This window comes from Magnolia sinica, chromosome 13 (assembly GCF_029962835.1).
Source record: "Magnolia sinica isolate HGM2019 chromosome 13, MsV1, whole genome shotgun sequence".
NCBI classification, from domain to species: Eukaryota; Viridiplantae; Streptophyta; class Magnoliopsida; order Magnoliales; family Magnoliaceae; genus Magnolia; species Magnolia sinica.
In genome coordinates, this window is record NC_080585.1 from 77637059 (window position 1) to 77651370 (window position 14312).

The 14312-nt window shown below is 40.2% G+C and overlaps 1 protein-coding gene and 1 long non-coding RNA gene across 2 annotated transcripts in view; both read right to left on the reverse strand.

The window, feature by feature from the left end:
* LOC131223883 (eukaryotic translation initiation factor 2 subunit beta-like) overlaps positions 1-14312 on the reverse strand; it is a 63142-nt gene that overhangs the window by 18260 nt on the left and 30570 nt on the right. Inside the window, exon 8 of the mRNA XM_058219423.1 lies at positions 6874-7016. Within this exon, the coding sequence (XP_058075406.1) occupies positions 6874-7016 (143 nt within the window). The remainder of the gene's footprint in view (positions 1-6873; positions 7017-14312) is intronic.
* Positions 2080-6867, reverse strand: LOC131223885 (uncharacterized). Its single transcript, XR_009160749.1, has 2 exons — positions 5645-6867; positions 2080-5598 (listed from the first exon to the last, which is right to left on the reverse strand). It is a non-coding gene; the product is annotated as an uncharacterized LOC131223885 (long non-coding RNA).

The following is a 14312-nucleotide window of genomic DNA, read 5'->3' on the forward strand; positions in this document are numbered from 1 at the left end:
GCTGCAATCGATAGGGGAGCCGGTGATTAAAGACTTACGACTTAAGAATCAAGCAATGTCGGGAAAGTGGTTATGGAAGTTCTAGGACCAAGGGAGAGAGTCTACGAAAGCACGGAGAAAGGGGTCAAGGGTGGTATGCTCTGATAACCTCGTGTTATAGGGCCTTTGGCATTTAGAAAGTCATAAGACTCATAACAAAGGTGGAGATTGAATACTCAAATGGAGTGTCTTTTGTGATAATGGCACGAGAGTTGTACTAGATTTTCACAAGATACTTGGTGTGGAGGAATTCCATTTTATCACAATTTCGCTAGGTTATACAAGGTTGCCTCTAACCAACACGCATATATGAATCAATGTATTCTATGGAAGAAAAGGTAGTAGTATGCAATCCATGATTCAGAATACATCTCATTGAAGATGAGATCTCAGCATTTATACTTCTACAAGACCATATTCGGCATGCTAAGGACAACTCTTTAGGAGACTTTAGGGTTAGGTCATAATATCATTCTCTCCTTTGTGATTATGGGAGAAGCTAAGAGTCCCAACTACTTCAATATTGCATAATTTGGGGCTGCCCAGGGTGATGGCTTTATGGTGCCTGGTTGGCAAGGATAAATTCCTCACTATCAACCACCTTTGAGAAAGGACATGATCATCACTAATGCTTGCATCATGTGCCTGAGGAAGGAGAAATCCATGACCATCTGATTCATTCATTATGAGGTGGCCTCATATGTTTGAGAATGTTTGTTGTCTTCCTTTGAGGTGGCTTAAGTTATGCCAAGTTCAATCAAGGAACTAATCCAAGTCTAGAATTGTGGAATCAGAGCAAAAAGGAAATGAGCCCTATGGCATTGCTTATTGGCAATATTAGAATTTGAAAAGGAAGAGATTATTGTCCCAAGTGTTAGCGAAAGGTGTGCCCTTGGGCTAATAGGAGCACTTGTTTCTAGCAGTGTTCGAAATATTGGTATCGCTTACGTATTGCTTCCTTAGGATACAGATACGTATCGGTTATCGCACGGGATATATCATTTGTATCAGGTAATTTATCGCACTTTTTGGGAAACGTGGGGAAACATTGGGAAAATGGTTGAATTTTTCAATGAAACTTCAGGGATTGTTAAAAAAGACCTTAATACACACTTTTAAATAATAACATCTCAAAAAAGAAGTGCATAATAGGTTTCTCTTGTATAGGGTCCTAAGCAATGCGTTGTTTGATTGAACTAATGCAACTATATTCAAATTGAAGACAACATTTAGAGTGTATGTGATGATCATTTCATCAAACACTCCTAAATACTTCTAAATTACTCTCAATTGACAGCTGGTTGAAGGAAAATTTAAAAATATATGTATATATTTTATTAAATTTTAATTAAAAATGATTTTAATTTTAAAAAAATTGATAAGAACTTAACAAATCAGTAGATCAACTCTCATACATGCTTGATTTCATGTTTGGAGTGCAACATTGCAAGCAATTTGGGAGAAATTGGGGAAATTTAAAATTTTCCTCAATCTTCCCCAAATTGAACCACCCACACTCAAATTTCAAAATTAGAGTGTATGTGATGATCATTTCATCAAATACTCCTAATACTTTGAAATTAGTCTCAATTGACAGCCGGTTGAAGGAAAATTTTGAAAAATAAATAAATATGGAGAACATGAAGAACCAATGGATATCGAATCAAAGCTCCAACTCCATGATTTTTCATGCAAAACATGAAGAACCAATAGATTTGTAATCATTTGACACTAATTTAACATAATTTCAACAAAAAAAAAAAGGATTAGAAATTGAAAATGCTCACCGGATCGAACATGTGGGATATATCAGCACTACATGTGTGTTTCATATTGCACAGGTGGGATACAAGATATATCGTGGGATATATCGGCCGATATCGTCGATATTTAAAACATTGATTTCTTGAACAATAGTGTCGTTTATGCAGGTTTGTTTATGGGCGGATGGTGCCTTGCCATCCACCTCCCTACCTCTATCTCTCTTTCTTTCTTCTTCTTTTTTTTTTCTTTTTTTATGGCGATAGGGTGTCCCCGCCCCTTGTTAAGGCAAGACTAATCTCTCTTTCTTATTTTGTTTCTAACAAAATTGGAGTTACCACTGAAAAACCATTATTTAAAGAGAAGTGCTAGAAATATGAAAAAAACTTATCATAACCTGAGAAAAGAAGGAATAAAAATCCAATTATTTGAAGTTTTTAATTACAACATATGGGATCCATGAGTTGGCATGATGTGTCCCCCGTCACGTGGATAAGACATACCCCTACAAGTCTTGTAGATTTTAAGGCCCTTCAATTCCTTCAACTCCCAAAAAGACTAATTGATCCAGGTCGGGCATTCTGGTGCCTAGCGCCAAGGTGCACCAGAGCGCGTGCCTAGTGCCTTAATATGCCCAAGTACCACCTGCAAAATGTCATAAGGTACCATTATTGTTCCCTCAAAGAAATCATATTTGAGGTATTTTGACATCCATTATGTTGGAGCCAGTATCCTGGAAAACCAATGTGAGCTCTAATCCATTAACCGTGTGGATGTGATTAGGGCAATCTTGGCCAAAGATCATGATGACCATGAGTCCTTAGTGGACATACTATTCATCCTCTGTATATAGTGTTGCCTTAAATCTTCATTATGAGTTTATTGAGGAGTGATTCCTCTGGTAGTCCTCGGAAACTTGAGATTGGACATGATGGTCATTGACCTAGAAGAGTCGTGGTCCATCGATCTCAGTACCCCGTTAGACCATGATCGTCACAGGTGCATGGGACACACCTGTGGACATCAGTTCGTGAGATGTATGGTCATCTTGCGTCAGGATGGACAATTTACACCATCGGGAACTGACTAGTGTCAGTTTATGCTTTACCCTTACCCTTACCCTACACAGGAGTGTGAGTGTGCCATGAATAAAGGATCTAGGTTTAGATCTTTGGTCACTAACATTGGTGGATCGAGATCAAGTCAACAGTCTAGGGGCCCATTAGCTTGGACTGTGATCGTGAGATTGAGACTTGATGATGCATGAAAGATGATTAATCCTTAGACCTAAGGACATGTAAAAGTCACGATCTTGTTTAGTCAGCTTTGGCTCTTCCTACGAGGTCCATGCGGGGGCCAATAAAGTGGGATGTAACTAGGTACTTCCATCGGGAGTTGTTGATTCTTGCACGGTCAAACAAGGGACCATTGGTTTGCCTAGGATCATGTTTATGACTTTGATCTGGATAAATCAGGGACTCATCAAGTGGTTTTTCCACTGGGCCCAACACTCTAATTATTTTAATTGATTTTTCAAAGGTTTTTAACTGTTAAAGTTTTGTTTTAACCGTTAAAACTACTTTAATCGCACTTGGTGATAACTTGATGGCCCAAATCTGATGGTTCACTTCTGATTGGCATGGGATATGATCATTAGTGGATGACCATGGCAGTAAAGGGAGTGCATCATGAGTATATGCATAGATGAGGCAGATCGACGCACTTCCCTCACAATAGGTTATAAAATTGTGTAGGGTGGAAGAGTACCATATTGGTATTCTCCTTAAACCCTAACTTCCTCCTCATTTATTTGATTCTATCTCAGAGGAGTTGATACGAGAAACCCTAGACACCCTTTTCCCTTGGGCATGTAAATTAGAGAGGAGAGAAGTGTGTAGAAAGAATGAAGAAGTTTTTTATCCTTTTCCGCATCTTCTCCACCTCCGTGTGGTCCATCCTTGTAGTTGTGAGATTCCTTGGCACCTACCAAATGAAATTCCTTGGGCTATCTAGATCTCTCCAGTACCGAGATCATGGTGTGTTGAAACTCGTAACAACCGTTACGGGGCCATAAAGACTATTATGTAAAGGTAACACTGGCAACCGTTACACGTTACGAGATCGTAATGGCCGTTACGAAAAAAAATGACCCGTAAAGGCTGTTAGTTACAGCCTCCGTAACGGCCCCATTACGATCCATGATAGGGCTGATACAAGTTTTTTGGAATTTTTCTTTCAATAAAAAAAATATTGTAACAGCCCTTACGAGGCCCGTAATGACGGTTACAACTCGTATCATAAAGGTAACGGTGGTGGCCACTACGGCTACCATTACCGTTACAGAATACCTTTGACTAGGATAGATCGAGAAGAGACCTAGGTTGGGAGACCATCATCGACATTAGATCAACACAGATCGTCTAATTCCAGGTATAACTTTCTCAAGTTAGTTCTTTGATTCTAGAAATTGTACATGATTGTATTGAGGAGATCTTGGGATTAGGATTTCAATTTCGAATTCGAAGAAAGTCATATTCCACTGCACAATCCAATGAAATCGCATCACATTATGGGTGGAAAGACTTTAGGGGGGAAGGAGACCTTATAAATGCCCTTTGAACAATGGTTCCCTATTTCTTTTATATCAAAGCTTTAACTTATGAAAAATACGTCTTCTCCCATATTTCTTAAATTTTTTATAAACTCATAAAGTTCATCTTATTAATTCCTTGCTTCTATAGTTCTATTAGAATTTTAAGTACTACATTGTCTTCTTAAAAGCAATTAGAGTTTCCATTTGTCATACAAGAAGTAGAAGACAAATTGGAGATTTTAGGGGAATTGGAAAATGTAGGTTGGAGAATTTGGAGATATTAAAATTTGAATTTTTAGGGTTCCAAAAATTTTAGGGATTTTGGCAAAATTATAGTTTTGGATTAAGGAATTTGGGATTAGGATTTGGGGAAGTTAGGACAATTAGCGATATAGAAGAAAGAGGAACTAGAATCTTATGAAATTAGGGTTTCTAGGTTTGGAAATTTGGATAATTTGAAATTCTAGGTTTTCGTGGATTCATTGGAAAGTTTGAGCTAGTGTAAGGTTTTAGAAATTGCATGTCTAAAATATGTAATAACTTTACAGTTAGTTTCAATTCATGTGTTAAAATTAGTATTAGTGCTAAAACTAATTTTTTTAAAAAAAAATTGATAGGTATCCGTAAACAACACGCATCATATAAAATAAGTTTAATAAAAATTGTGCCTAGTAACAGTAACCCATTACATGAGACTGGGCTGTCATGCCCGTTTTGGAAAAAAAAAAAAAAGGATGTAACCAATACAGGCCATAACGCGCAGATGTTGGCCCATAATGATCCAATACTGGGGCTGATACATTTCCTTCTGTTATTTTTTTAAATTTTTTTATTTTTTTACCATTATAGGGGCATAACAGTCATTACGGCCGATATCGTGACAATGGTATTAAAAACGGTTACATAACAGTTATGGTCGTTACATAATGGTGATGGTGGGGGGCCGTTATACAATACAGGGCTGTAATGGCCATTCTGAAAAAAAAAATAATAATAAATAAGGCCCATAACGGCCGTAATGGGCTGGTACAGGGCCGTAATGGGCCAGTACATATTCTTCCTTCGATTTATTTTTTTACTGTTGCAGAGCCATATTATACCAGGCATAAGGCTGGCCGTTATGCCCACTGTAACCATTATTGAATACCTTGATCGGAATGGCCATAAGGCTAGCCATTATGGCCACCATTACAGTTATTGAATACCTTGGCCTAGATTAGCCTTATGGCCACCATTACAGTTATTGAATACCTTGGCCTAGATTTTTCAGGTGTATTTCTGTAGAAGGTGCAGCTATCGCCTTTAACTACACTACTATCCATGAATTTCCTTTACGGCCTGTTTGGATAGGGTGAATCCAAGAGGGGGTAATGGAAAGGGAAGGTAAAAATAAGATCATGGATCACCTAGGTAAAAACTACTGTATCCATTTCCCTTTCACCTGTTTGGTTTGTACAACATTTGCTGTGGAAATGTATTTTCATTTCCAATTTCATCTATTTATATTGGCATGCATAAATGTGGAAATCCAACCGAAAATATTACGGTGCTCCACACAATCGTGGCATATACATACATATTCATGCTATGATGGCCCACAACAAGCATGTTTATAAGCCATCCAATCCATTCACCTGCTATGTGAAGAATTACCTAAAAATCACAACATTCCAAAACTCAAGTGGGCCATAGCACATGAATTCAGAGGTTTACGTATCTTTTTTATGGAGTGGCCCAATTGAGTGTCAAATCAGCCTGCTGTTTGGGATCAAGGCCAAAGAAGGGGTGGTATACCCGATGGACGGGGTGGATTTCATGCTTGTGGAGCTATTTGCCCCACGTTTGAGTAAACACGGTAGATACCTAGGCGAGGTACACAAGCATTTTCCTCCCTACAATTGGAGAGATAAAATGATGTGTTGTCTTCAATCCGAAAGGTAAACACATTTACATGGTTAGTTTGCATTCATAATCAGGTAGAACCGTCCCATCAAAGAACCCTTTCCATTTCCAGCAGGGAAAACCCTTCACCCCATCCAAAACAGGCCCTTAATCTAATCACGCCTCTTGGAGCTGACTTTTCGAGGAAAATCTTTCCATAATTTCTTCTGCTACAGCAGCCACAATCTTAATTGGCATCCAAAGTCTCCATCTTATCGCTGATTGCACTTTATCCTTCTTCGACATTGCCAAAACAGTCCTTGTTCCACTTCTTTAACTCATCTTTCAGAATTTCTGAGTTAGTGGCTAAACTTACATCTTAGAAGAGCCATCTAAGAAGCACTCAGAACTATACATCCCACTCACGGGAGTAGCAAGCATTTGTTTCAAAATGTTTGCAAGTATAAACAGATGGGACACGAGCAAGAGCAGGAGTACAAAGTTTGAAGCCTCATTTAAAGAGGGAACAGCACCTGCATAGAAGGTTCATGCAACTAAGGCAGCTCTAAGTTCTCAGCTAAATAAGACAAGAAACTTACTGATGTATCTTCGTAGGATGCCCTCGAAATTCTTAGGAGCAAATCTTCCCTTAATGACTAACCTTTGCTGCCCGTCAAGAGATCCACTCGTTCCCATTTCAGCAAGTAAGAATGTCATAACATGCTCCGGCTGCCTATGCATCCTGTAAATCACAATCATGTCAATAGCTTTTTGTAAAGAAACCTAGTCTTGTTATTTTTTAAAATGTTAAAGGAATTTTATTTATTTTTTAATTATTATTTTTTTAACGCACGCACACACAACCCCCACACACGCTGGTGGAATTTCACCACCTATGGGTACTCAAACCATTGACCGGGAGTTGAAACTCCTGAGAGTCTACCACCCGAGCAAGAGTAAGGACCCATCCACAGCTTAATGTTAAAGGAAAATATGAATAAAGAATGTCTTTCTTCACGGCCGATATGAAAACGTGGCATACGAGGCATTCATCAGGTGCGGACCGACATGAATATGCCATCTCCAAATGGACAGGCCTGTCCACTTGTCAGGTGGGCCTAAGCATGTTGACAGTGGGCCTTGCTTAATGAATAGCCCAGACCTCGCATGTGGCTCACACTGGCACATGTGCCACGAAGAAAACCATGAAACCTCCTTTTTTTTTTTTTTAGGAAATAATACACGGCATAGAATCTGTGCACACTCATATAATCTAAGCAAACAAGTAAATAATACAACGTTGTGCACACATTCTACATGGACAGAATGGCTAACTGAAAGATAAGGACCCATCCACAGCTTAATGCAAACATGTGACCAATGAGGAGGTGCTCACAACATTGTGGATCAACAAAAGGCCCCAAACAGAAAAGAGGAGTGACAAGAAAACAAACCCAAATTGAACAATCAACAAATTCAAACATTGCATATTGGCAGCTGAAAGCTGCTAAGGATATTTTAGGGACAAAATTTGACTCTCATACAAAAATTAGATAATGAATTAAAAACAACAGAGAACAGATAAAAGCACAGCACACCAGGAGAAATGAAGCAATAAACTTGATACAACCCTGCTAAGGCCATTTTGAATCTTACTGACGGGGACATCACGCGCACGCGCACACGCACGCTGCCCCCCTACGCATGTACGCAAGGAGGAGGGCCCCACCGTCGATCTGGATTGATGACGACGTTCAGGGAGGGCCTCCTAGCTAGAAGACGGAGTTTTAGTTCGTTGGAGTGGGCCTGATAGTCAAGTAAAGCCCATTATGGGATCTCATGATCGTGCCTCACTAGTCTGATTAATCTCATATTTTAGGTTTTGCTTATTAATGTTATTTAAAGTATTATGGACAGTTTAGATTTCTTTGATTAGTTTTTATTTTTGTTTACTTCATCGCCAAGTAATAAGTTGCGCACATGGCGCGAGTTTTGGGGTATAGGGTTTTCCTATAAATAGGCACCCCTTGTAGGTTTTTTTTTCCTCATTGAAGCTTAATAAAAATTCTGCGTTTTTCTACTCCTCTGAGTTCTCGAGTTGTGGAAATCCAATTGGATGCGAAGCCTTCCCTTCCTTGAAGGGCTAACTATCGTAGTGCGAAGCCACATCGATCCCGATTCACCCCCATCCTCTACCATCCCTATTTCTCATCTCCTACCACCATCCACGCTGCAAATCTATCCTTTATTACAACAATTTTCCTCTTTACAGCAGAATTCCAGATTCTAGCCCTGCAGGAGGCTGAAACTTCGGCAGAGCACCACGCACAAACCGTGCATCCGATCAACACGAAACTTGGGGGTTTTGAAACCCTCCCCTGGCTGACCAGAGCCAAGGAGGCGCTTTCCGCGTTTGACGCCTTCTCGCACGTAGGGCTAGACCCTTGCGCACGTGCCACAGGCCTGACTCGCTATCCACGCGCGGGGACTATCTCCAAGTTCAAATTTCCGCCTATTTTACTCCTGTCATACCTATTCTCCCTAATCCAAACCCTAGATTGCATTACTTTCAATTTATTTACCCCTTTTCTTACCCTAGGGTTCTTTGAATTGGAATTGGTGAATCCCTTGGATTAGGAACTGATTGTTGTGCATGTGTGGATGATTTTTACTTCCCTTTAAGTATCGTTTGGGCCATAATTTTACTGATCCAGCCCTAGCCTGTGTAGGCCTGGACCTGCACAGATTCCCCTTGCTTGAATGTTTGAACTTTTGTGTGGGATGTAGAATTTTATGTGATTGTTCCTGAATTAGTATAATCTAAAGCCTGAGATCTTACATATCATATTTAATTTTCATGTCCCGCGTCAAATTTGGTATCAGAGCTTAGGGTTCTTATAGGGGAATGCATTACATGATTAGGGTTTAGTTGTTTCTGTCCATTACGCATCAATTCTCATCATTTATGGTTGTTTAGAGGTCCATAAACCCTGACATAAGCTGCTGAAATTTTCTGTTATTCCCTTATTTGAATTATTTTAGAAATTAACTTAGCTTTCTATTTCTAGGTTTAAAAACTTTCCTTTTCTGTTTTTAGAAACTTTCTTACTCTGTTTTTAGAAACTAATTTCCTTTCCTTTTCGTTTTTAGAAACTAGCTTACTTTCCTTTTTCTTTTTTTTAGAAACTTGCTTTCTATTTTTAGAAAATTTCCTATTTTGTTTTTAGAAACTAGGTTGCTTTTTTTTTTTTTTTAAAGAAACTTTTTTAATTTGTTTTTAGAAACTTTCCTTTTTCGTTTTTAGAAACTAAGTTGTTTCTTTAATAATAATAATAAAAATAATAAAAATAATAAGAAAAAAAAAAAACATGGAACAATTGCAAGAGTCACTAAACAAGTTGTCCCAGCAGATTGAGTCTTTGGGTAAGCGCTGAGAACAACATAATGCTTTGAGCAATTTGATGTGCGCATTACCCAACTAGAGACATTCACCAAGACAAACCCCACCATTGGGAAGAGTACACCAGAGGCTAGTGTAGAGTAACCCACTGAGGCCATTTCGGTAGTGGATGAGTTTCGTGATATCTTTTCTGATGATCTACTGGATGAGTTTTCCCTTATGAGGGATATACAGCATACCAGGACATGGGACGCCATACTTCCCATAGCCGAGTTTGCATTCAATAATTTTGTCAATACGTCCACAGGTCTAAGTCCTTTTGAAGTCGTTACTGGTTACAAGCCTACGAAGCCTATTGATCTTGTCCTTATGTCATTGTCCCATAGGCCATCAAAGTCTGCAGAGTCTTTTGCGCATCACATCCATTCATTGCATCAAGAAATCAGACAAAAGATCACTACTAGTAATGAACATTACAAATTTTCTACAGGCCAATATAAACGTTTCAAGGAATTCAATGTAGGGGAGTCTATGATGGTCCACATTAGGCCTAAGCGGTATCCTCAGGGGGCCGTTCGTAAATTACACACGCGTAGCGTTGGACCTTTCAAAATTATAAAACAAAACGGTCTCAATGTGTATGTGTTAGATCTTCCACCTTCTATGGGAATTAGTTCCACATTCAATGTGGAGGATCTAGTTGTTTTTCAGGGGACCCCTAATACTTTGTCTGAGCCTTCGCCCACCCATCCTGATTTCCCAGATCTATCTCTTGAAACATGGCCTCTTCCCGACTTTTCTTCCCAGCCTCTACCTCCCCTACCTAACCTTCACACACTCAGAGAGGAAATAGAGGATATTCTGGACCATCAGATAGTTTCAACGTCGGACAACAGGTTTCAGAAGTACCTGGTTAAATGAAAGTCACGCCCAGCTTCAGACAGCAATTGGCTCACTGAGGAGGAGCTTCAGAGACTTGATCATGACATCTTGGATCAGTTCAGGAGTTTTGTTTTGTCAGTGGTGAAATCTTCGCAGCCGGAGAGAGTTGATAGGGACATCACGCGCACGCGCGCACACACATGCACGCCGCCCCCTACGCACGTACGCAAGGAGGGTCCCACCGTCGATCTGGATTGATGACGACGTCCAGGGAGGGCCTCCTAGTTAGAAGACGGAGTTTTGGTTTGTTGAAGTGGGCCTAATAGTTAAGTAAAGCCCATCATGGGATCTCATGATCGTGGCCCACTAGTCTGATTAGTCTCATATTTTAGGTTTTGCTTATTAATATTATTTAGAGTATCATGGATGGTTTAGATTTCTTTGACTAGTTTTTATTTTTGTTTACTTCATCGCCAAGTAATAGGTTGCGCACATGGCGCGAGTTTTGGGGTATAGGGTTTTCCTATAAATAGGCACCCCTTATAGGTTTTTTTCCTCATTGAAGCTTAATAAAAATTCTGCGTTTTTCTACTCCTCTGAGTTCTCAAGTTGTGGAAATCCAATCGCGTGTGAAGCCCTCCCTTCATCGAAGGGCTAACTACCATCGTGCGAAGCCACATCGATCCCGATTCGCCCTCATCCTCTACCATCTCTATTTCTCATCTCCTACCACCATCCGCGCTACAAATCTGTCCTTTATTGGAACAGTTTTCCTCTTTATAGCAGAATTCTAGATTCTAGCCCTACAGGAGGGCTGAAACTTCGGCGGAGCACCACGCACAAACCACGCATCTGATCGACACAAAACTTAGGGGTTTTGAAGCCCTCCCCTGGCTAACCAGAGCCAAGGAGGCACTTTCCGCGTTCGGCGCCCCCTCACACGTGCGACAGGCCTGGCCCCTATCCACATGCAGGGACTATCTCCAGGTTCAAATTTCCGCCTATTTTACTCCTCTCATACCTATTCTCCCTAACCCTAACCCTAACCCTAGATTGCATTACTTTCAATTTATTTGCCCCTTTTCTAACCCTACGGTTCTCTGAATTGGAATTGGTGAATCCCTTGGATTATGGACTAATTGTTGCGCATGTGTGGATGATTTTTACTTCCCTTTGAGTATTGTTTGGTCCATAATTTTACTGATCAAGCCCTAGCCTGTGTAGGCTTGAACTCGCACAGATTCCCCTTGCTTGAATGTTTGAACTTTTGTGTGGGATGTGGAATTTTATGTGATTGTTCCTGAATTAGTATAATCTAAAGCCTGAGATCTTACATATGATATTTAATTTTCATGTCCTGCATCACTTACTCTCCTCACAACTAATTTGGCACGCGTGAAAGATCCAGACCATTTATTGGTGAACCTGTTGTGTGCGTGCGCTGTGACCAGAAAATCAATAAAGTCCAATCATCATGTACAATTTCAATGGCCTTATTTTGGGGTGTGGAACATACCAGGTGGGTCCACTGAGATCTCATACACATTGGCAATGGGGGAGAGCAGGTTTTAAATCCTATTCTTGCAAGTATCGTTCACATTTCCTTGCTTCATATACTATCGATTTTCCAATCAATAACAAAGAAAAAGGTATTATAAAATACTCAACCCAAGAATATCTACAATATGTTCAGGTTTTCAGTTTGTACAATGGTTTAAAAATTAATCTGATACAGCTCATTACTACCCAAGTTTCATATTGGTTTCAGTGGGAACTGGGACAAGTCAGGCCAGACAACTTGGGATGAGTCACACAGTGCGAAGCGCATATACAATGCAAGATCTTTCACTCGATTTTCTAGTTTTGGAGCTTGGAGGAGAGAAAACATGATTTGGGAACTGAATTTCGGTCAACCGCAAGAAAAACACTTCAGAGAATTATGATCTTAAGTTCTCGAGGTAGAACATTTATTTATTATAGTTTATCAATAGTTTTCACTCAAAACAACCTCCAAATCATAGATGCATGGATTGAGGCTTAGATCCATGGATCTATGATTTAAAAAATAAGGATAATTTTTTATTAAAAAATTTAAAAATTCAAAAAATATTTTTCCGTTTTCCATTATTATTGTGTTCTGTTTTTAACTTAGGAGCAGCTTAGAGATGGAGAAATGGTGGACAAGGATGATGCATCGGCAGTGGGAGGCAGTGAGTTCTACTCATGAAATCTCGTATTCTCGCTCAAGGGGGAGATCAAAACGGAAAAAAGCCTCGTCATTCAGAAGTGGAAAATGACAAGGCTGAAGTGAGGATTAATGCAGGGGCATTTTCACACCGGGCTCGAGTAGGGTCACATGTGGGATGCAGGGGCACACTCGAGGTGGGCGAGCCCACGGGGGAGGTCTCGTGTTCGAGACTCCTCACCGGGGGTGATTAATACGCATTTCACACCGGGCTCGAGTGGGGTAGCTTGTGGGATGCGGGGACACACTTGGGTGGGCGGCCCGTGTGAGGCGGTACTCATGTGATTTGGGGCCCATGAGGGGGGTTCGGCCGAGGTCCTAACTCATGAGATGTGGGGCCCGGGCTATGAGATAAAGGGATTAATTCGTCATGCTCTAGCAGTTCGAGCTTTTAAAGTAAGTGGTTAATTGTCCTGCATCAAGGATGCATGAAAAGGAGATTGAGAACATCGGATGAACTAGGTAAAGAGAGATTTGACTGCCAATAAAGAAGCAGATCTTGCTTCAAAGGTCAAGAATGGTAGGAAATCGGCAAAAGACAGAGCATGGTAACTCGAAAGGGAATTCAAGAGGATTGTCAGAGGAGGTATGTTGGCCGGAATCTGCGAGAGTTTCCGATTGAATTCGTAGATAATTTTCCTGAAAATTGGATCAGACAACTTCTAAGAATGTTTTTGGGGACTATGGGGAAGTCATAGAAGTAATTATTCCTAAAAGATGGGAACTAAAGAAGCAAGGGGCTTTGCATGTGTTCGAATGAAGAAAATGGAAGACTTGCTAGAGGCTGTCAACACCATTAATGGAGTTCATATGGTAATGAAAGTATTGAGGGTGAATGTGGCGAGATATGTACAAGAGAAGATCAACAGGGGGTAAACAAAGTGAAAGGCAAAAGCAAGCAGGGGGGAGATTTTAAGAGACAAATCAAAGGGTTTCATCAAGATAATCTGCATGAGGGAGATAGCAGACTGAAAGAAGGAAAAATATACAAGGATGGCATCTCAAAAGTTCCTAATCAGTGAAAGGAAGATGATACAGAGGCGGAGAAGAAAGGTGAGGCATCTCGGTCGCAGAAGATGAAATGGACCTAGAAAGAAAAAAATGGAGGGATAGTGAAAGTACACTCAATGATTGTGCAGAAGGCACGAAAGTCCTTCAAACGGAGCTTCGTCTTCTTGATCAGAGCTGGAACATCGAAGGAAGAAATAGGCAATTGTATATGGGAAATTGGAGTACCGAAGAAGATGACAAAGTAATAAAGCTGATGTCTGATACAGAGAAATGGGTTTCGCTGCATCCATATGTAGATGTGGAGAAGTTCTTCCTTGTCAGTAACCTATGGTATGATTCGAGAGATTGCAAGATGGGAAGAATGGTTAGCATTTGGGTGGGCAGGATCGTGGTTTCAAATATCAGAGCTCCCTTTGGAGCTATGGATTGATGAACTGTTTGAGGAAGTTGGGTCGTGTTTAGAGGAGGTAATGGAGATCGATCCAGAGTCTACAAATTCT